The sequence below is a fragment of the Oncorhynchus masou genome, chromosome 24, assembly GCF_036934945.1.
Source record: "Oncorhynchus masou masou isolate Uvic2021 chromosome 24, UVic_Omas_1.1, whole genome shotgun sequence".
Lineage (NCBI taxonomy): Eukaryota > Metazoa > Chordata > Actinopteri > Salmoniformes > Salmonidae > Oncorhynchus > Oncorhynchus masou.
The window spans coordinates 92,374,108-92,394,671 of NC_088235.1; the positions used below are offsets into that span (position 1 = coordinate 92,374,108).

The 20,564-nt window shown below is 41.9% G+C and overlaps 1 protein-coding gene across 1 annotated transcript in view; it reads right to left on the reverse strand.

Moving 5' to 3' along the window:
- The window catches only part of LOC135513031 (nucleoprotein TPR-like), a 44,308-nt gene extending 30,178 nt beyond the window's left edge, over nucleotides 1-14,130 (reverse strand). Inside the window, 20 exon segments of the mRNA XM_064935683.1 lie at nucleotides 2,342-2,516; nucleotides 2,710-2,850; nucleotides 2,983-3,117; nucleotides 3,280-3,442; nucleotides 3,688-3,836; nucleotides 4,132-4,265; nucleotides 4,472-4,635; nucleotides 4,898-5,124; nucleotides 5,278-5,385; nucleotides 8,863-9,060; nucleotides 9,260-9,366; nucleotides 9,629-9,769; nucleotides 9,886-9,973; nucleotides 10,201-10,374; nucleotides 10,550-10,714; nucleotides 10,844-10,947; nucleotides 11,032-11,128; nucleotides 12,649-12,722; nucleotides 12,916-13,020; nucleotides 13,961-14,130. Of these exon segments, the coding sequence (XP_064791755.1) occupies nucleotides 2,342-2,516; nucleotides 2,710-2,850; nucleotides 2,983-3,117; nucleotides 3,280-3,442; nucleotides 3,688-3,836; nucleotides 4,132-4,265; nucleotides 4,472-4,635; nucleotides 4,898-5,124; nucleotides 5,278-5,385; nucleotides 8,863-9,060; nucleotides 9,260-9,366; nucleotides 9,629-9,769; nucleotides 9,886-9,973; nucleotides 10,201-10,374; nucleotides 10,550-10,714; nucleotides 10,844-10,947; nucleotides 11,032-11,128; nucleotides 12,649-12,722; nucleotides 12,916-13,020; nucleotides 13,961-14,111 (2,800 nt within the window). The 5' untranslated portion in view covers nucleotides 14,112-14,130.
- Between the last annotated feature and the right edge of the window lie 6,434 nt (nucleotides 14,131-20,564).

A 20,564-nucleotide genomic window follows, 5' to 3' on the forward strand; every position in this document is an offset into this window, starting at 1 on the left:
GTCAACCTGTCTATTGAACACTATTCCTGAGGAAAAACAATACTGCATGGACGTTTTGGAGTCTGATAACTCTGAGGACAACGTTGGGAAAAAAATATATTGGGTATTGAGTAGACTGATACCCCATTTCATTGATCCCCAATCCTTAGGTAAAGCTGTACAGTGCAATATGAATGTCAACACACAATAGGATGACCGGGGAGGTGACTTCACATTCCAACCTTGTTTAACATTATCTAGTCTAAATATGGCATGATTCCACCAATTGTAACCTTCTGCATCACTTTCAAAGAGGTACTTTTATTTTGAAGGTAACCAGCAAATTATACTATTGTGCCTAATCCTTATTGTGGCTAGCTTCACAAACATAACTTGGTCTGGTCAAGCCTCACTAGCCAGATGAAGCTAGCTGGCTGCTTATAATGTTTGGGCTTTGGGCTTGCTATTTATTTTCATGAACCAAAGTAAAATTTCAATAGGCGAACAACAATATTTACAAGGATTCCTAAATCATTGCTAAGAATAACGAAAATGACTGCAGTTTCAACTGGCCATTGTTTTTCCAGGCTGGTTGTACCAAGCTAAAGCTAGCCAGCCCAGAAGTTGCGGTCAAACAAATAATGCTTCATTACAAACGCGTTATTCTTTAAAAAAAAGTTTGTAGCCGGTGTTTGCAGACTTTTTTGTATAGCTTTGACAGTGTTACTGATAGCAGTGGTGGGGCTTGGCTTGCACATGCAATTTCAGAACACACATTCTATAATAGATAGAACTGTTTGACGTGTCAAACGAAAATCATATTTAAAACACATCAAATAGTGTTATTTGCGTCTTTGACGCGCAAAGACCCAAACAGCATTCCATAGTATGTTGTGAAGCTAATAGCAATGAAGGTATTACTGTCGTGAAAGCCAACATTACCCACGACAGAGAAGGGTTGATTGTCAAGGGCAATGAATTCCATTACCTCGGCATTAAACGGATTTCGCCTTTGAGCTGTCTCGCTGAAATGTTCTTACTCTTTCAAATGACTGCTCAACTTGTTGACTGCTCGATCCACACAGCAGACATTGTGGGCTAGGTTGGGAATGCTGCATTGCACGTGTAGCGCAAAATTTTACATGGTGCCATTACGTCATGTACCTACGGTATATAGGTATTCGCGTCAGCTTTGACATCGTTTTTCACATCTGCGTTAAACTTGACATCGGGCCGATACCGATTTTGGCATTTCTAGCTAATATCATTAGATTCCGAAATGTTCACCGATATATCGTGCATCCCCCAACTTATTTGATAGATTCATGAGAGTTAGACAAAGCAAGGAAAGTGAACTTCAAAACATGATGTTTAATTGGAATGTGCAGCTGTTGTTGATAAGTGATGAATATGCTAGCTTCTGACATTACTGCAAGTCTGACATTTAGCTGGGAAATTTGAAAAATATCAGAGGCTATTTAAAGACAGGATAGCAAACTGGGATTTAAACCCTCTTAAAATAGTAATTGTGTAAGCGGCTGTATTGAAGAAAACTCTGAGTACTATCCACATTCGAGCCATTCCTGTAGCACACGCTCCAGCAGGTATATCTCTCTAGTCACCCCCAAAACCAATTCTTTCTTTCTTTGGCCGCCTCTCCTTCCAGTTCTCTGCTGCCAATGACTGGAACAAACTACAAAAATCTCTGAAACTGGAAACACTTATCTCCCTCACTAGTTTTAAGCACCAACTGTCAGAGCAGCTCACAGATTACTGCACCTGTACATAGCCCACCTATAATTTAGCCCAAACAACTTTCCCTACTGTATTTCATTTATTTATTTTGCTCCTTTGCACCTCATTATTTTTATTTCTACTTTGCACATTCTTCCATTGCAAATCTACCATTCCAGTGTTTTACTTGCTATATTGTATTTACTTTGCCACCATGGCCTTTTTTTGCCTTTACCTCCCTTATCTCACCTCATTTGCTCACATCGTATATAGACTTGTTTATACTGTATTATTGACTGTATGTTTGTTTTACCCCATGTGTAACTCTGTGTCGTTGTATGTGTCAAACTGCTTTGCTTTATCTTGGCCAGGTCGCAATTGTAAATGAGAACTTGTTCTCAACTTGCCTATCTGGTTAAATAAAGGTGAAATAAAAAAACATTTAATTAAACTTGTAAGTCGCTCTGGATAAGAGCGTCTGCTAAATGACTTAAATGTAATGTATGTAAATGTTAAAAAATTCCAAAATTCAGGCTACAAGAACTTCTATGGGTGGTTCCAAAACATTCTATGATGTCTCAGAAGGCAGTCAACCTGATGTGATTCTGTACGTTGTATGTACTCTTACCTCTGATGCCCATGGGAGTGGACGGGGAGCTCAGGGACAGACGACCACCCTCTCCACTGCCCTGCTGCAGCCTGAGAGAGCTCACCTCCAGCTGGGCAGCACTCAGCTGATCCCTGGTCTTCAGGAGCAGGGCCGTCTGGGTCTCCAGCTGCCTCTTGGCATCCATCAGCTGCAACTGGATGGGGAAAGGCGAGGAAGGGTTGATTTTGTGTATGGTATGTGACAAAATGCTTGAATTGTGCCTTTTTGAAGCAAGTCATGGGAAAAAAAAAGTATAAGTGTTATATTAAAGGAGAAAGAGGGAAAGAATCCAGGTAGAAGGGGGGGGGGTTGTAGTTGGACTTGGGATGACTGTTGGTTGGACTTACATCTTGGTTTCTGCTCAGCAGGTGGCGTTGCTCCACCTCGTGCTCCAGTCTCTTCTGCAGCTGGCCGATCTCCCTCTCCTGCTTCTCTATCTGGGCGTTCAGACGCTGCCTGGTGTCTGTCTCGGAGCGCTCCAACGTGGCCTGAATGAGCACACAGGGAGAACAGTTAAAACATGACATGAATGCAGAGAGAACAGTGCCTCAACCAATTTATGAGTGGTTCGTGTGCGATGTATCAATTGTTTTGAGATTGGTGTGTGTGTCTGTAGGTACCTCTATGGTCTTGAGATTGGTGAGCAGCATGTTCTGTCCTCGTTGTTGGGTCTGCATGGTCTCCTTCTCCTGGGTCAGTCTGGACTCCACTAGCTTCAGCATCTCTCTCTCCTTCCTGAGGCTCTCAGCACGACCCTGGAGGAGGAAAACACTCAGATCAACTGTGGCTTAGAAACTAGATGTAGTACATGTATAGAAAGACCACTAACAGACACATTACGAGAGTGAGACCAAGTATTGTCTTTTTTTCTAATCCAAGTATTTTGTTAATTGTAACACACACACACACACACACACCTCTGCCATGTTTAGTTTCTCCTGGGCAACCCTCAGGTCCTGGGTCATGGTGTGAACAGTCTGCTCACACTTCTGGGCTACAGCAGCCATCTTCTGTCCCTTCTCCATCAGAGAGGCAATCTCCTTCCTGTAGCCCTTAATATTATCCTGAAGCATCTCATACCTGGGGTGGGTCACCAGGGAGGATCAGTAAGTTATCAAGCGAACTTCGCAAAAAAATCTGAAATAACTTCTTGTTCCCACATTAAGACAAAATGTCCAAAACACGTTGGTAAGTGTAACTTACCCACAAATTCCAAGGATTTTTGAAAAACCAGGGAATTTGGGCAAAATTCACAGAATTTTACAACCCTAATCATGTGCCATTGTGTTGAATAGTGACCTGAAAGTGATGTGCAATTCTCTTACCTCTTGGAGGTAAACTCCAGTTGGGTGGATATCTTGGCATTCTGGAATCTCTGGTCAGACACCTGCTTCTGGAGCTTCTCACTCTGCTCCATCAGGGCCTTGTCACTCTCAGACCTCTCCCTCTTATAGGACGAGAACACTTCCTGCAACTAAAAAAACATACCAAACAAGATGTTCCTTTAGATAAGAGTAATGCAACCATTTTGTATAAAACTAATAGGAGGATATTGTTTGTGATCTACCATAACGTGGCGGTTTGGTGGAACAAAAAGGACAGATATATCAAGCAATGCTGCATATACATGTACACTGATATGCAGACTTCCATTCTCAATGTTAAATGGTAGACTGCCACAGAATTCCTGTAGTTAGCAGGTGTATACTGCCCTCTAGTGACTGACTAAGAAAACGTGTAAAACAGCACAGAGGATTGTGGGAGTTCACCTGTCGGAGGGCTGCCTTGGCCTCTACCACCTCGGTTGACTCGGTTGCCATAGTAATGATTCCAGTGGGTGTGGTGGGGGTGGCGGCTGGGGAGCGGCGGGGGGTGCTAGAGAACTCCTCAGCAGCTGCTGCACCTGAGACAAGAGGTCAATATGTAATTAATATATACACATCCCAAAGTTATCCGCTGGGACAAAAATTAGTTCTTAAAGAACCAAAAGCCTGCACACGGTATATGCTGCTCCAGTACTTTATTCATGCACCCACATATACATTTCTGCTACACTAGCCTCATCAGGCCCTGAAGAAGGAAATGTTTGTGAATTAATCTGAACCCGACCTTGCTGAGGGAAGCTGACTCCGGTGGCCTGGGCCAGCAGCACTCTGTACATATCTCTCTGCCTAACGATGGACTCAGCCAGCTGCATCTGGTGGCTCCGCTGCTCTCGCAGAGCCTCCAGCTCTGCCTGGGCCTTCTCCAGACTGCGTTCCAGCTCACTGCACCTGGGGGAGGGGGGGGTTGGAATAACCTTTACTTATCCACAGACAAACATTTTACCGACACAGGGGAACCTAAGGGGAAGGTGGAGCAGGAGCTACTATCATATTGCTTATGCCAATCCAACAATGTCAGATCCACAAATGTATCTAGTCTAGTGGGTTATTTCTAGATGGAGAAAAGGACAGTCGTACACTTATCTTGGGGGCTTGGGTTGAAAGCAAAACATAAATGATCTGCAAATATGGACAATTAAGTATATCACACTTGGTGCCAGTGGTCTCTTCCTCCTCACTCTCCTGTGCCTCGCTGAGCTCTCGGAGGGCCACCAGGAGGCGCTGGTTCTGCTGCTGGAGCTCCTCCACCCCACGAAACGTCACCAGGTGCTGTGTGATGACCTCTGACGTGCTGCTGATGTCAGCAGAGCTCACCTCCTCGTCGTGGGCTACATGGTTACCACGCGCCTCCTCCAGCTCAATGAGTAGGACACGGATCTGGTGGGGGAGGGGGTGAAAAAGTTGTCCCAAACCTGTATTCTTGAAACCATCACTTTTTGATCGACATTGTTATTGATTTTCCACACCTAATTCTAAGGCAATAGAGAGGGTTGCGAGGTTATAAGACAGGATGTTCTGTTTGGGACCTACCTGCTGCCCCATGTCTGCAAGCTGCACATCAGACCTCTGGTTGTCTCTCTCCAGGACAGAAGAGCGCTTGTTGGCCTCGTCAGTCACCTTCTGCAGACGGTGAACCTCCTGAAAACACAGTAACTAGTTATAATTCCACTGAGTGGGTTCTGCCACACTATAAGTGCACATCATAGGCAAGTGCAGTGCAGTTCACGAATACCAACCAAGGCAAGCGGTACCGGAGCATCAAGTCTGACACCAACAGGCTCCTGAAGAGCTTCCATCCCCAAGCCATAAGACTAATAAATCGCTAACAAAAATGTCCACATACACTATATGCATATTCTACACCCACTTGATTTGCTCATGCACACACAATCATATACGCTGCTGCTACTCCGTTTATCATATATCCCGGTACCTTACACCTATACATACAGTTGAAGTCGGAAGTTTACATACACCTTAGCCAAATACATTTAAACTCAGTTTCACAATTCCTGACATTTAATCAGATTAAAAATTCCCTGTTTTAGGTCAGTTAAGATCAAATCAAATTTTATTTGTCACATACACATGGTTAGCAAATATATAAATAAAAATAAATATAAATATGTTAATGTTAATGCGAGTGTAGCGAAATCACCACTTTATTTTAAGAATGTGAAATGTCAGAATAATATTAGCCTCAAATAAATAATGAAACGTGTTCAATTTGGTTTAAATAATGCAAAAACAGTGTTGGAGAAGTAAGTGCAATATGTGCCATGTAAGAAAGCTAACGTTTCAGTTCCTTGCTCAGAACATGAGAACATTTGAAAGCTTGTGGTTCCTTTTAACATGAGTCTTCAATATTCCCAGGTAAGAAGTTTTAGGTTGTAGTTGTTGTAGGACTATTTCTCTCTATACCATTTGTATTTCATATACCTTTGACTATTGGATGTTCTTATAGACACTTAAGTATTGCCAGTGTAACAGTATAGCTTCCGTCACTCTCCTCGCTCCTCCCTGGGCTCGAACCAGGAACACAACGACAACAGCCACCATCGAAGCAGCGTTACCCATGCAGAGCAAGGGGAACAACCACCCCAAGGCTCAGGGCGAGTGATGTTTGAAACACTATTAGCGTGCGCTAACTAGCTAGCCATTTTACTTTGGTTACACCAGCCTCATCTCGGGTGTTGATGGGCTTGAAGTCATAAACAGCGCAATGCTTGACGCACAACGAAGAGCTGCTGGCAAAACGCCCGAAAGTGCTGTTTGAATAAATGTTTACACGCCTGCTTCTGCCTACCACCGCTCAGTCAGATTATATGCAACGCAGGACATGCTTGATAATATCGAGTAATAGCAACAACTATGTGTAGTTAACTAGTGATTTTGATTGATTGATTGTTTTTTATATGATACGTTTAATTAGCTAGCAACTTACCTCGGCTTATTGCATTCGCGTAACAGGCAGTCTCCTTGTGGAGTACAACGAGAGAGAGGCAGGTCGTTATTGCGTTGGACTAGTTAACTGTAATGTTGCAAGATTGATCCTCCGAGCTGACAAGGTGAAAATCTGTCGTTCTGCCCCTGAACGAGGCAGTTAACCCACCGTTCCTAGGCAGTCATTGAAAATAAAAATGTGTTCTTAACTGACTTACCTAGTTAAATAAAATGTGTAAAAAAATACCGATTTCCGATTGTTATGAAAACTTGAAATCGGACCTAATTTAAATCGGTCACCCGATTAAATCGGTCGACCTCTACTTTATATACAGTAACAGTCAAAAGGTTGGACACACCTACTTATTCAAGGCTTTTTCTTAAAATGTTGAATATTTTCTACATTGCAGAATAATAGTGAATACATCAAAACTATGAAATAACATATGGAATTATGTAGTAACCAAAAAAAGTGTATATTACTTTATATATTTCAACAAAGTAGCCACCCTTTGCCTTGTTGACAGCTTTGCACACTTTTGGCAACCTCTCAACCAGCTTCATGAGGTAGTAAGCAAAGAAAAATGACAGCCCATCAGTACTTTAAGACATTAAGTCAATACGGAAAATGAAGAACTTTGAACGTTTCAAGTGCAGTCCCAAAAACCATCAAGCGCTATGATGAAATTGGATCTCATAAGGTCCATCAGAGGAAAGGAAGACCCAGAGTTACCTCTGCTGAAGAGGATGTTATTTAGAGTTACCAGCCTCAAATATTGCAGCCCAAATAAATGCTTCACAGAGTTCAAGTAACATCAACTGTTCAGAAGAGACTGTGTGAATCGGGCCTTCATGGTCTAAATCCTGCAAAGAAACTACAACTTATTTTTATTTAACTAGGCAAGTCAGTTAAGAACAAATTCTTATTCACAATGACGGCCTACACTGGCCAAACCCAGATGACGCTGGGCCAATTGTGCGCCACCCTATAGGACTCCCAATCATGGCCAGTAATGATATAGCCCGGAGTCAAATCAGGGTTCGAACTACTTAAGGACACCAATAAGAAGAAGAGAATTGCTTGGGTCAAGAAACACGAGCAATGGACTGGTGCAAATCTGTCTTTTGGTCTGCTGACTCCAAATGTGAGATTTTTGGTTCCAATCGCCATGTCTTCGTGAGACACAGAGTTAGTGAACAGATGATCTCCACATGTATGGTTCCCACCGTGAAGCATGGAGGAAGCGTGCTGGTGCTTTGCTGGTGACACTGTCAATGATTAATTTAGAATTCAGGGCACACATCCAGCATGGCTACCACAGCATTCTGCACGACATATCATCCCATCTGGTTTGCGCTTAGCCTCGTGCTTTAAGAGGACAATGACCCAAAACACACCTCCAGGCGGTGTAAAGGCTATTTGACCAAGAAGCAGAGTGATGGAGTGCTACATCAGATGACCTGCCCTCCAATCACCTGACCTCAACCCAATCAAGATCGTTTGGGATGAGTTGGACCGCAGAGTGAAGGAAAAGCAGCCAACAAGTGCTCAGCATGTGTGAAGTCCTTCAACACGGTTGGAAAAGCATTCCAGGTTAAGCTGGTTGAGAGAATGCATAGTGTGCAAAGCTGTCATCAAGGCAAAGAGTGGCTACTTTGAAGAATCTAAAAAATATTTAGATTTATTGGTTACTACATGATTTCATGTGTTTTTTCATAGTTTATTTCTTCACTATTATTCTATAATGTAGAAAATACTAAAAATAAAGATAAACCCTTGAATGAGTAGGTGTCCAAACTTTTGACAGGCACTGCATTTTAATTACTTTCTCATGTTCTTATTTTTCGTACTACTTTACTTTTGTTTATTGATTTTGAAAGAGCAAGCAAGAAAAGGCATTTCACTGTACTAGTGCAGGTGACAAAAAACTAAAATACTGCTCTGCAATGTAGTTCACCAATACCATCTCAAATACATTATTTTCACTTACCCTAGACATTCTGGATGATACAGTTTAGTGCAGTTCAAAACCATCTCAAGCCATTGCATTTATCATGAGTTCACTGGATTGGTTTCTAATTATCCTTACATATCCTCAGATGTTTGACTAACGAAAGTCTCTTGGTCCTCTGTATGGCAATAATAAAATGCACAAACTAAAACCCACACACCTTAACTGCCTGTTCCAGCTTGGATGAAAGGCTGGCCACAGATTTCTGCATACGCTCATGCTCATCCCTCTGGCGTTTGAGGATGGGACCCTTAGCCTCCACCTCCTGCACTATGTCATCCAAGTACTTATTCACCCGCTTGTTCTCCACACGCTCCAGCTGCAGTGCCTCCTGGGTCTCCACATATGCTGTGTACAACTGGAGAGAAGAGGTCTCTCAAACAGTTATACAGTCTCAAACATCAGTACTATGAGCGTAATGTGTTTTAATATAACCGTTTTCTTTGCAAAGTAAATCTCTGCAGATGAATTCTGTAAATGTTAAGTAAATATGTGACGTGAAAATGTGTGACATAGAAGAGTCCTCTGTCACCAAAGCAGTGCAACTGTGGCGTTACCTCAGTCAGCTTCATGCCAGGTTTGACTATCTTGGCAACGGCGACTGCAGTCGGGGACATGGTGGTAATCGTTTCCTCTGACAGCACTGAGGCTGCACCGGCAGAGCCTGGACACACACAACCATGCACAGGGTCAAAGTTCATCCTACATCTCAAACTGAGGTCTTCAGAGCGTGACCAAAGAAGCCACATCAACCTAACACAAATCAGTCAGTGGACAGTTTATATTAGCCATCGAATGCTCATTCAAATAACATCAAACTTACTGGTAAAGAGGTTAATTCTGAGAGACATCGTCCAAAATGAAGCAATTTCACAGTCCAGTCAACTGTTCAGTAGAATCAGGCAAGATTGTGTCTAAGACCTGACCTCTGAGCTTGGTGTCGGACAGCAGTTCGTTGGCGTTCTCCAGTTCTTTTTCCAAATTGATGATCCTCTCCTTCAGCGCAGCAGCCTCATTGTCCCGACAGTCATCCATCTCCTGCAACCTCACCTCTAGGGCCTTGTTCGCTGTAGAGAGGAAAGGAGCGGATAATGGTAGCCTACGTGTGACAAGCAAACCAAGTGCCCATGTCTGAAGGTTTTGCATCGAGATGGTGTCTGTGTGGTTTCTCTCTCACTCTCACCCTCTCCAGCATCTTTCAGCAGCTTGTGCAGCTCCTCTACAGCCCCACTCAATTCCTCACTCTTGGACTCAGAGTCTGCAGCAGCTCCCTGGGAAGACAAGGTAAAGGGTTGTTGGCCAGTGTTGGGAAAGAAACAATGTATTCAATGCTCCACATAATCCACCACAAACATGTTGCATGCACCTGTTAAGCTTTTGGGGAACATTTTAGTTACTTACAAAAAAAACATCAAGGTAGCAATGATGACCACCATTATTAGGGAGCTATGGACTATCCACTGGAATCCAAAACAAATCCAAGACTTGTTCTACATACCTTGTACAAGTTGGAGAGCTTTATGTTGGCATTCAGCTCGTTTCTAAACTTCTCCTCCATGCTAGCCTGCTGCTCCTTATCCTCTTTCAGTTTGTTGATTATGTCTTCAGCCTGCTTCTGAAGGCCTTCATTTGAAGTCTTCAAACTGGTCACTTGGTCCTGGACTCTGTTCAACTACAAAAAAAACAACAGACAACTATAATGTTGACAGAGTACTGGGGGAGAAGCCAGTCAGGTAATAGTTTGTTTTTGATATGTGAATGACTCCATACTCAATAGATATATGATATGATAACCAGAATGTACAGCTATAAAAAAAAATACATATTTTAAACTGTCATGTTCTTACCTCATCCTCTTTGTTCTCCAAGCTGCACTTCAGCTCCAGGATCTGGTTGCCCTTCTGGCGTGAAAGAGCCAGCAGCTCCTCACTTTTAGCCTTGAGCTCTGCATTCAGCCAGGCAGTCTGGCCTCGCAACAGTTCCTTTTCCTGCTCCATACGCTTCTCACGGTACTGAGGGAACCGGCACAACAGCATGGATTACACATGATATATACATGTATTAGATAATTTCAACACCTTCCTTGAGAGGTGGGTCCTATTCAAGTGGCCACGAGCAACAGAGCGTTCAAATAGGCTCACCTTGATGTTGACCTCTGAGGATTCAAGCTCATCCAACTTGAGCTGCAGCCCCATCTTTGAGGCATTGACTTCCGCCACTTTGTCATTGAGGCGCTGCAGGTCCTCTGATTAAAATAAATAAATCCAATAGACATTAGATCAAGTGTGTGTCTGTGTGTTTGCATCTCTCCACATAGATTCATCCATACCACTCAGATAGGCCACTTCCTGGGATCTCCTCTCCAATGTACGCACAAGCTCCCGCTTCTCTGCCTCCAGTTCATTTTTGGCTTTACAGAGCTGGGCCTAGAATAAAGATGTTAAAGTCAATGTCAAGCCCAAAAAAGGTGTCAACACGAACCTAAGGCTGGGTGATATAGCCTAAAAAAGTATCAATAGTTTTAATGTTCTCTAAATAAGCTTTGTAAAATTAAAAAGGTCAATCACAGCATTTCAAAACAGTCAGCAATAAATCTAATGAATTCAGGGCTTTTGAAATTATACATTTAAAAAAATAGATTTTGTACCTTTATTTAACTAGGCAAGTCAGTTTTAAGAACAAATTCTTATTTCAATGACGGCCTAGGAACAGTGGGTTAACGGCCTTGTTCAGGGGTAGAACAACAGATTTTTAGCTTGTCAGCTCTGGGATTCAATCTTGCAACCTTTCGGTTACAGGTCTAACACTCTAACCACTAGGCTACCTGCTGCCCCATAAATGCCTTCCACAACCACAAGACCGAGTAATAATGTAATTATTTTATGAAAATAGTCCAACCTGCCTTTTCTTTGCAATAATCACTATTCTGGCTTTCAAGTCTGTCTATGAAAACACCCTTTGTTGTAACCAGAACCATGAATAATGCACATTCAGTAATAATGACTAACTTCTTGCAGCAAACATAGAAAATTAACACAGGTCTCATAAACAATCCCTTAAGCACAAGACCACGTGCAAGTAGGTAGCCAGCTAATCTTTATAGTTCAAGTTTAGCCAACATGGGATCCATTTGCTAGCTAACAGAAAAGTTTAATTGTTATGAATACACCCTTCTGTCCATCTCTAACTGTTTGAACAGCATGTTAGCCTGTCCACTTTGTTTAGATATTGAAATCAAGTGGCCTACCTTATTTCTCAGAATGAGAATGAGTTGCCAATTCCTAATACAATTATGTTTTATGCTTATTTCACATTTACAAAAACAGACTAGACAGCTAGTCGTCTTTGGTTGAAATGCCATGCGTGACATAAAAATAACATTAATTTCCAAAGGGTATCATTAGAAAGCTTAAATTCTCTATTACAGTAAAATAATGTCTCAATGTGTTTCGGTGTCAATATGACTAATTCTGTTGTACCAAACCGCAAATAGCAAGTTGAAAATGCTTGTCAGAGAGGAAGAAGTTCTCTCTTATCTTTGTTGTTGTGAGTGGCAGGGTCTTGGTCAGGGTGTGTGCAAACAGTGAGAAAGAGACTAACAGAGGTTTCACTCTCACCAAAATGAGCCCAATGTTATTCTATGGATATAAGCTTGCCGCCTTAACAACGACTCCCATTCTTAGGGCGGAGGCATGCGCATCTCGTCATAACATTCAGATCTCTGGTGTAAATGGAAGGTGCACACAGCACAGAAGGAGCTTAGGAGACTTGACCAAAAATACATAAGAACATGTGGAGATAAACATTTATAAAAAACAAAAAGTAGAAGTTGATTCATGTGATAGAGGTATTTGGAATATCGGGCAAAACAAATTTGAATAAATTTTATATTTTACCTAGCCTTACACAAAGCGTTAAAGAGGTGACAAGACCATGAGGATCTCACCTGTTCAGATGTCAACTTCTCTTGGTTGATTTCATACTCTTTATTCTTTTCTAGTACACTCTTGAGTTCTTCATCTATAGAAAAAATTGCAACTTCATAAAATGGTGGATCTTCATCCCCAATGATGGGATGTACTTGACCCAAGGTCAAACTTGGGTCGTGGTCAGTAAATTGCAAAGAATCACATACCGGGGTTCACATACTGTACATGTACTGCAGTGGTAAGTAAAGAGCCTTTGAGTGAATCAAGAAACTAGTTCCACTTACCGATCTTGGTGAACTCCTCTCGGAGTTTGTGGTGCTGTTCAGTCTGGGTCACAAACTGTTCCTGACTCTGTTCAAGACGTTGCACTTTCTCAAAGAACTGTTGTTCTACAAGAGTGACAACACATGTTAACGTTGCTGCTATTGTCTCGAAGGCGTAATGATAAATCAAAGTAGTTTAATAAAGTTATCTGGGAGTATAGAGAAGTTCTTAACAAACGAACTTGTCATCCACCACGTTGCCAACGTCAGCCAGTAAGCTAAACAATTTAGACATGGCTGATTAACAATGTTGACAAGCTACCCTAGCTAGCTAACGATTTTTTAATCCATCATATCACTATGCCTCGTGAGATAAACAGTTGTCGATGCAGCCGGGAAAGGCCATCCACGTTCTGCGATAACGAACGTACAATGTAAAATATTTGTTTAACTAAACCTCATTGTTCGATCTGTGATAACATTTTTTTTATATATAACTAAACCAAGATAGACCACTGCCCGTCGTTTCAAATGGGAACAAATGTGTCATGGTGGGTAGAACAAGCATGGAGGTGGGCGGAGCAAAGCAAGAGCAAGCGAGATCCTGTTGGCGCTTACTAACACGCATGCGCATATGTCCGTTAAGGAACGCCTACTCTATGGTGCAAGTGCGCAAAAACTACTCTTACTAAACAACACAATTTAAAAAGAACACTTTGGCAAAGAGAAAAGTCTACAAAACTTAGTCCACTGTATTCGTAACATATTATAGTTTTAGGAACAGAACATTGTATGGAGATCAAATGTTTAATCAATGAGCAAATTAGCACAATGTCGGCCAAAACCCATCTCGTTCCATCTTCTCCCACTGCAGGCAACAGGGCGTCCTCTCACTACCATATTTGGTAGTGAGTGGAAACGCCACACGGATATTTCAACTGTATACATCCGGTGAAAGAATCTGTCTCGTTGTTTTGTCTTTAGCTAGCTACGTAGCCTAGACAACTTTAGCTAGCGAGCTGAAATTGTACACATCATTACAATGACTTATTCGGATATAACTTACCGCTATCGACTCTAAATTGCTCCTGGTGTGACTTGAGGCAATCTATTTCATATTGCAGATCAGAAAATAACTTTTCTAGTTTATTTTGAACAGCTTTTGGTAGCTTCGCTATCTCAGCGCGCTCCAACGCTTGAAGTAGCACTGTAGCCATATTTCAGCCACACCAACTCTGCTCTGAGCAGGCGCATTGATGACTTGTTCGCTCACAACGTGGTGTATGATGGGAAAAGTAATGTTGACTTTTTTTGTGATGTGAATGTAACTTTCAAGTCCTGATTGAAAGTGCACTTCAGTCCAGCAAAAGGTCTTATCTGAGTCTTTGAAACCAGCGCTGAATGTTTTCATCTCAGGGTTTAATAACTTTTATTCTCATTAAAAAACAGTTGTATTATATTACCGGTACAATCGCTAAGTCCAATACAATATAAATCTCCTGTTACAATTCCCCCAGTTTACAGTGACTTTAAGCAAGGAGTTGCTCTTTTTTTATTTCACCTTTATTTAACCAGGTAGGCAAGTTGAGAACAAGTTCTAATTTATAATTGCGACCTGGCCAAGATAAAGCAAAGCAGTTCGAAACATACAACAACACAGAGTTACACATGGAGTAAAACAAACATACAGTCAATAATACAGTAGAAAAATAAGTATATACAATGTGAGCAAGTGAGGTGAGATAATGGAGGTAAAGGCAAAAAAGGCGATGGTGGACACCAAGGAATTTGAAACTCTTGACACGCTCCACGACAGCCCTGTCAATGTTCCTGTAGTCCACAATAATCTCCTTTGTCTTGCTCACATTGAGGGAGAGGTTGTTATCCTGGCACCACACTGCCAGGTCTCCGACCTCCTCCCTATAGGCTGTCTCATCGTTGTTGGTGATCAGGCCTACCACTGTTGTGTCGTCAGCAAACTTAATGATGGTGTTGGAGTCGTGCTTGGCCACGCAGTCGTCGGTAAACAGGGAGTACAGGAGGGGAATGGTATCCAACACGTGTTTGATACCATTCCATTGACTCCATTCCAGCCATTATTTATCTCTTTTGTGAAAATGTGTCAATGTCAAGTAGTCCTGGGGCATGGTCCTCAGGTGGACTGGAGCAGGACGGCCAGGTGGACACAGCAAGGAGTCATCATGTCAGGTAGTCCTGGGGCATGGTCATACAAGATATGAATGTGTGCATATTACACAACTCCCATGGTTTATTAAGAAATACCTAGGTGTCTAGTTAGACTGTAAACTCTCCTTCCAGACTCACATTAAGCATCTCCAATCCAAAATTAAATCTAAAATCGGCTTCCTATTTCGCAACAAAGCATCCTTCACTTTTATGCTGCCAAACATACCCTCATAAAACTGACTATCCTACCGATCCTTGACTTCGACGATGTCATTTACAAAATAGCCTTCAACACTCTACACAGCAAATTGGATGCCGTCTATCACAGTGCCATCCGTTTTGTCACCAAAGCCCCATACACTACCCACCACTGCGACCTGTATGCTCTCGTTGGCTGGCCCTCGCTTCATATTCGTCGCCAAACCCACTGGCTCCAGGTCATCTATAAGTCTTTGCAAGGTATAGCAGCACCCACCCGTAGCACGCGCTCCTCATCCCCAAGCTGTTATTTATTTTGCTCCTTTGCACCCGAGTATCTCTACTTCCACATCTATCAATCGAGTGTTTAATTGCTAAATTGTAATTATTTAGCCACTATGGCCTATTTATTGCCTAACCTCCCATATCTTACCTTATTTGCACACACTGTATATACTTTTTTCTATTGTGTTATTGACTGTATGTTTGTTTATTCCATGTGTAACTCTGTGTTGTTGTTTGTGTCGCACTGGTTATCTTGGCCAGGTCGCAGTTGTAAAGGAGAACTTGTTCTCAACTAGCCTACCTGATTAAATAAAGGTGAAATAAATAAAATCACCAACAAACTATCATGGTCCAAACACACCAAGACAGTCATGAAGAAGGCACGACAAATCCTATCTCCCCCCAGGAGACTGAAAAGATTTATCATGGGTCCCCAGATCCTCAAAAAGTTCTATAGCCGCACCATCGAGAGCATCCTGACCGGTTGCATCACCGCCTGGTATGGCAACTACTCAGCATCCGACCGTAAGGCGCTACAGGGGGTGGTGCGAACGGCCCAATACATCACTGCCCAATACATCACTGGGGCCAATCTTCCTGCCATCTAGGACCTATATACTGGGAGGTGTCAGAGGAAGGACCAAAAAATTGTCAAAGACACCAGTCACCCAAGTCTGCTACCGCACAGCAAGCGGTACCGGAGTGCCAAGTCTTGGTCCAAAAGGCTCCGGAACAGCTTCTACTCCCAAGCTATAAGACTACTTAACAATCAAATAGCCACCCGGACTATTTACATTGACACTGCTGATACTCGCTGTTTATTATCTATGCATAGTCACTTTACCTCAACTTGCATGTACAAACTACCTCGACTAACCTGTACCCCCACCCCCCTCATTATTGTTATGTAATTTTATTGTGTTACTTTTTAATTGTTACTTTAGATTATTTAGTAAATCATTTATTGAACTCCATTGTAGGTTAAGGGCTTGTAAGTAAGTATTTCATGGTAAGGTCTACACATGTTGTATTTTTTTTTGTTTTTGATTTCCAGCCATTATTATGAACCGTCCTACACTCAGCAGCCTCCATTGCTCTACAATAGTACTAGGATATTTTTTTTTTTTTTTTTTTTTATTTGACCTTTATTTTACTAGGCAAGTCAGTTAAGAACAAATTCATATTTTCAATGACGGCCTAAGAACAGTGGGTGTATTCGGCATGTATTCGGAGATAAAAAAAGAGATAGTTATTGGGAACCAGATTAGATGGATAAATGGTTTCAGATACTGTAGTTGTCTCCTATTTAGCTTACAAACATGATTTACTATAAGGTTTAACAGTGGTTTGTTATACAAAGGGGTGGCTGGCAACATAACATATACAATGGTTCAAAATTGCTGTCTTCATTAGCAACAGGCACTATCATTAGCATAATCACCAACTAATTGACAAATTACTAACAATGTCATTATTGTAGGCCTATGTTAAATTCAAGATCTTTTGAAGACCTAAATCCAAATACCCAATAAAACATTACTGCAGTAGCAGGATTAGAAAGAGACTATAGCCTGCAATCTGCGGTGCCGATTTCCGAGGCTGGAAACTCTAATGAACTTATCCTCTGCAGCAGAGGTAACTCTGGGTCTTCCTTTCCTGTGGCGGTCATCATGAGAGCCAGTTTCATCATAGCGCTTGATGGTATTTGTGACTGCACTTGAAGAAACTTTAAAAGTTCTTGAAATTTTCCATATTGACTGCCCTGCATGTCTTAAAGTAATTATGGACTGTCGTTTCTCTTTGCTTATTTGAGCTGTTCTTGCCATGATATGGACTTGGTATTTTACCAAATAGGGCTAATCTTCTGTATACCACCTCTACCTTGTCACAAAATACCTGATTGGCTCAAACGCATGAAGAAGGAAAGAAATTCCACAAGTTAATGTTTAACAATGCACACCTGTTAATTGAAATGCATTCCAGGTGACTACCTCTGTCCTTTGGTCTGATGAGTCCAATGAATGCTCTTCAGGAGGTTTTCATCAAGGATCTCTCTGTACTTTGCTCCATTATTCTTTCCCTCCATCCGAACTCATCTCTCAGTGCCTCCCACAGCATGATGCTGCCATGCTTCACCATAGGAATGTTATTGGCCAGTTAATGGGCTGTGTCTGGTTTCCTCCAGACGTGACACTTGGCATTCAGGCCAAAGAGTTCAATCTTGGTTTCATCAGGTCAGACAATCTTGTTTCTCAAAGCCTGAGAGTCATTTAAGTGCATTTTGGCAAACTCCAAGCAGGCTGTCATGTGCCTTTTACTGAGGAGTGGCTTCCATCTGACCACTCTACCATAAAGGCCTAATTGGTGGAGTGCTGCAGAGATGGTTGTCCTTCTGGAAGATTTTCCCATCTTCACAGAGGATATTCTGGAGCTCTGTCAGAGGTCACCGGGTTCTTTGTCAACTTCCAACCAAGGCCCTACTCCCCAAATAGCTGTTTGTCTGGGCGGCCACCTCTAGGAAAAGTATTGGTGGTTCCAAACTTCTTCCATTTAAGAGTGATGGAGGCGGTACAGAAACCCAGCCTAAAACCCCAAACAGCAAGCAATGCAGGAGTAGAAGCAAGGTGGCTAGGAAAAACTACCTAGAAAGGCCAGAACCTAGGAAGAAACCTAAAGAGGAACCAGGCTGAGGGGTGGCCAGTCCTCTTCTGGCTGTGCCGGGTGGTGATTATAACAGAACATGGCCAAGATGTTCAAAGATGACCAGCAGGGTCAAATAATAATAATCACAGTGGTTGTCAAGGGTGCAACAGGTCAGCACCTCAGGAGTAAATGTCAGTCAACGGTAGGACATCATATAAACAGGTGTGTGCCTTTCCAAATGATGTCCAATCAATTGAATTTACCACAGGTGGACTCCAATCAGGTTGTAGAAACATCAAGGATGATCAATGGAAACAGGATGCACCCAAGCTCAATTTCAAATATCATAGCAAAGGGTCTGAATAAATCAGCAATAATTTCTTTTAACCTGTTTTCACTTTGTCAGTATGGGATATTGTGTGTAGATTGATGATGTAGATCCATTTTAGAATAAGGCTGTAATGTAACAAAATGTGGGAAAAGTGAAGGGGTCTGAATACTTTCCGAATGCATTGTACACAGTTTCTAGGGTTGCCCAACCAGATTCTGGTCATTAATCAAGAAACAAGGTTCTGAACCCTTTTACACTGATTCTTTTAGAAAATGGAAACTTTTATTAGCAAGAACATGAATGCTATTTATTTGGATTAAGGACAAGCCTCTAACGATTTCAGTGCTATGAGATTTTGCCTATGGAAAGACTTAGCGCTGTTGGATGAAAGGAAATGAAAACATTAATACAGAAGTGTGGCAGCCATAAAAGTAAGGACAGGAAGGGGAAACTGTTTTTTTTTGCCGATGTGGAAGCTTATTGCATGGTGAAATGTTGAGCAGAAAGTTCGGCAACGATGTGGAAACTTCATTTGTATTATTTTCTTCTGTTTTTGTTATTATTATAGGTTACTTAGAACATTGTTTGACTATAGGCCTATGGTATATGATTATCATTGTTTCTTTCTATGTTGATGTAAAAAATATATCCATGACGGATTCACCACTTGAACAAAGGCTTTTATCTGATATCTATCAATAATATACATATACAGTGCAACCCATCATACAGGGCTACAAAAATATATACAGTACCCATCTAAAATTCAGACACGTACTCATTCCAGGGTTTTTCCAGGGTTTTTCTTTGTACTATTTTCTACATTGTAGAATAATAGTTAAGACATCAAAATGATGAAATAACATGGAATCATGCAGTAACCAAAAGTGTTAAATCAAAATAGATTTTATATTTGAGATTCTTCAAAGTAGCCACCCTTTGCCTTCATGACAGCTTTGCAGTATCTCAACCAGCTTAATAAGGTAGTCACCTGGAATGCATTTCAATGAACAGGTGTGCCTAGTTAAACTGTGGAATTTCGTAATGTGCTTGAGCCAGTCAGTTGTGTTGTGACAAGGTAGGGGTGGTATTCAGAAGGTAGGCCCATTTGGTAAAAGACCAAGTCCACATTATGGTAAGAACAGCTCAAATAAGCAATTTGTTTCTTCAATGCAGTCACAAAACCTTCAAGCCCTATGATGAAATTGTCTCTCATGAGGACCGCCAAAGGAAAGGAAGACCCAGGTGGTTACCTCTACTGCAGAGAAGTTCATTAGTTATAAGCCTCGTAAATCGGCACCTCACATTGCAGCCCAAATAAATGCTTCACAGTTCAAGTAACAGACACATCTCAACATCAACTGTTCAGATGAGACTGCGTGAATGAGGCCTTCATGGTCGAATTACTGCGAAGAAACCACTACCAAAGGACACCAATAAGAAACTCGATAGGGCCAAGAAACACGAGCAATGTACATTAGACCGGTAGAAATCTGTCCTTTGGTCTGATGAGTTCAAATTTGAGATTCTTGGTTCCAACCACCATGTCTTTGTGAGACGCAGAGTAGATGAACGGATGATCTCCTCAATCGTGGTTCCCACCGTGAAGCATGGAGGTGATGGGGTGCTTTGCTGGTGACATTGTGATTTAGAATTCAAGGCACACTTAATCAGCATGGCTCCCACAGCGATACGCCATCCCATCTGGTTTGCACTTAGAGGGACAATCACTTGTTTATCAACAGGACAATGACCCAACACACCTACAGGCTGTATAAGGACCATTTTAACAGTGAGTGCTCGTCAGATGACCTGGCTTCCACAATCACCTGACCTCAACCCAAATGAGATGGTTTGGGATGAGTTGGACCGCAGAATGAAGGAAAAGCAGCCAACAAGTGCTCAGCATATGTGGGATCTCCTTCCAGGCTGTTTGAAAATAATTTCAGGTGAAGCTGGTTGAGAGAATGCCAAGAGTGTGCAAAGCTGTCATCAAGGCAAAGGGTGGCTATTGATGAATCTCAAA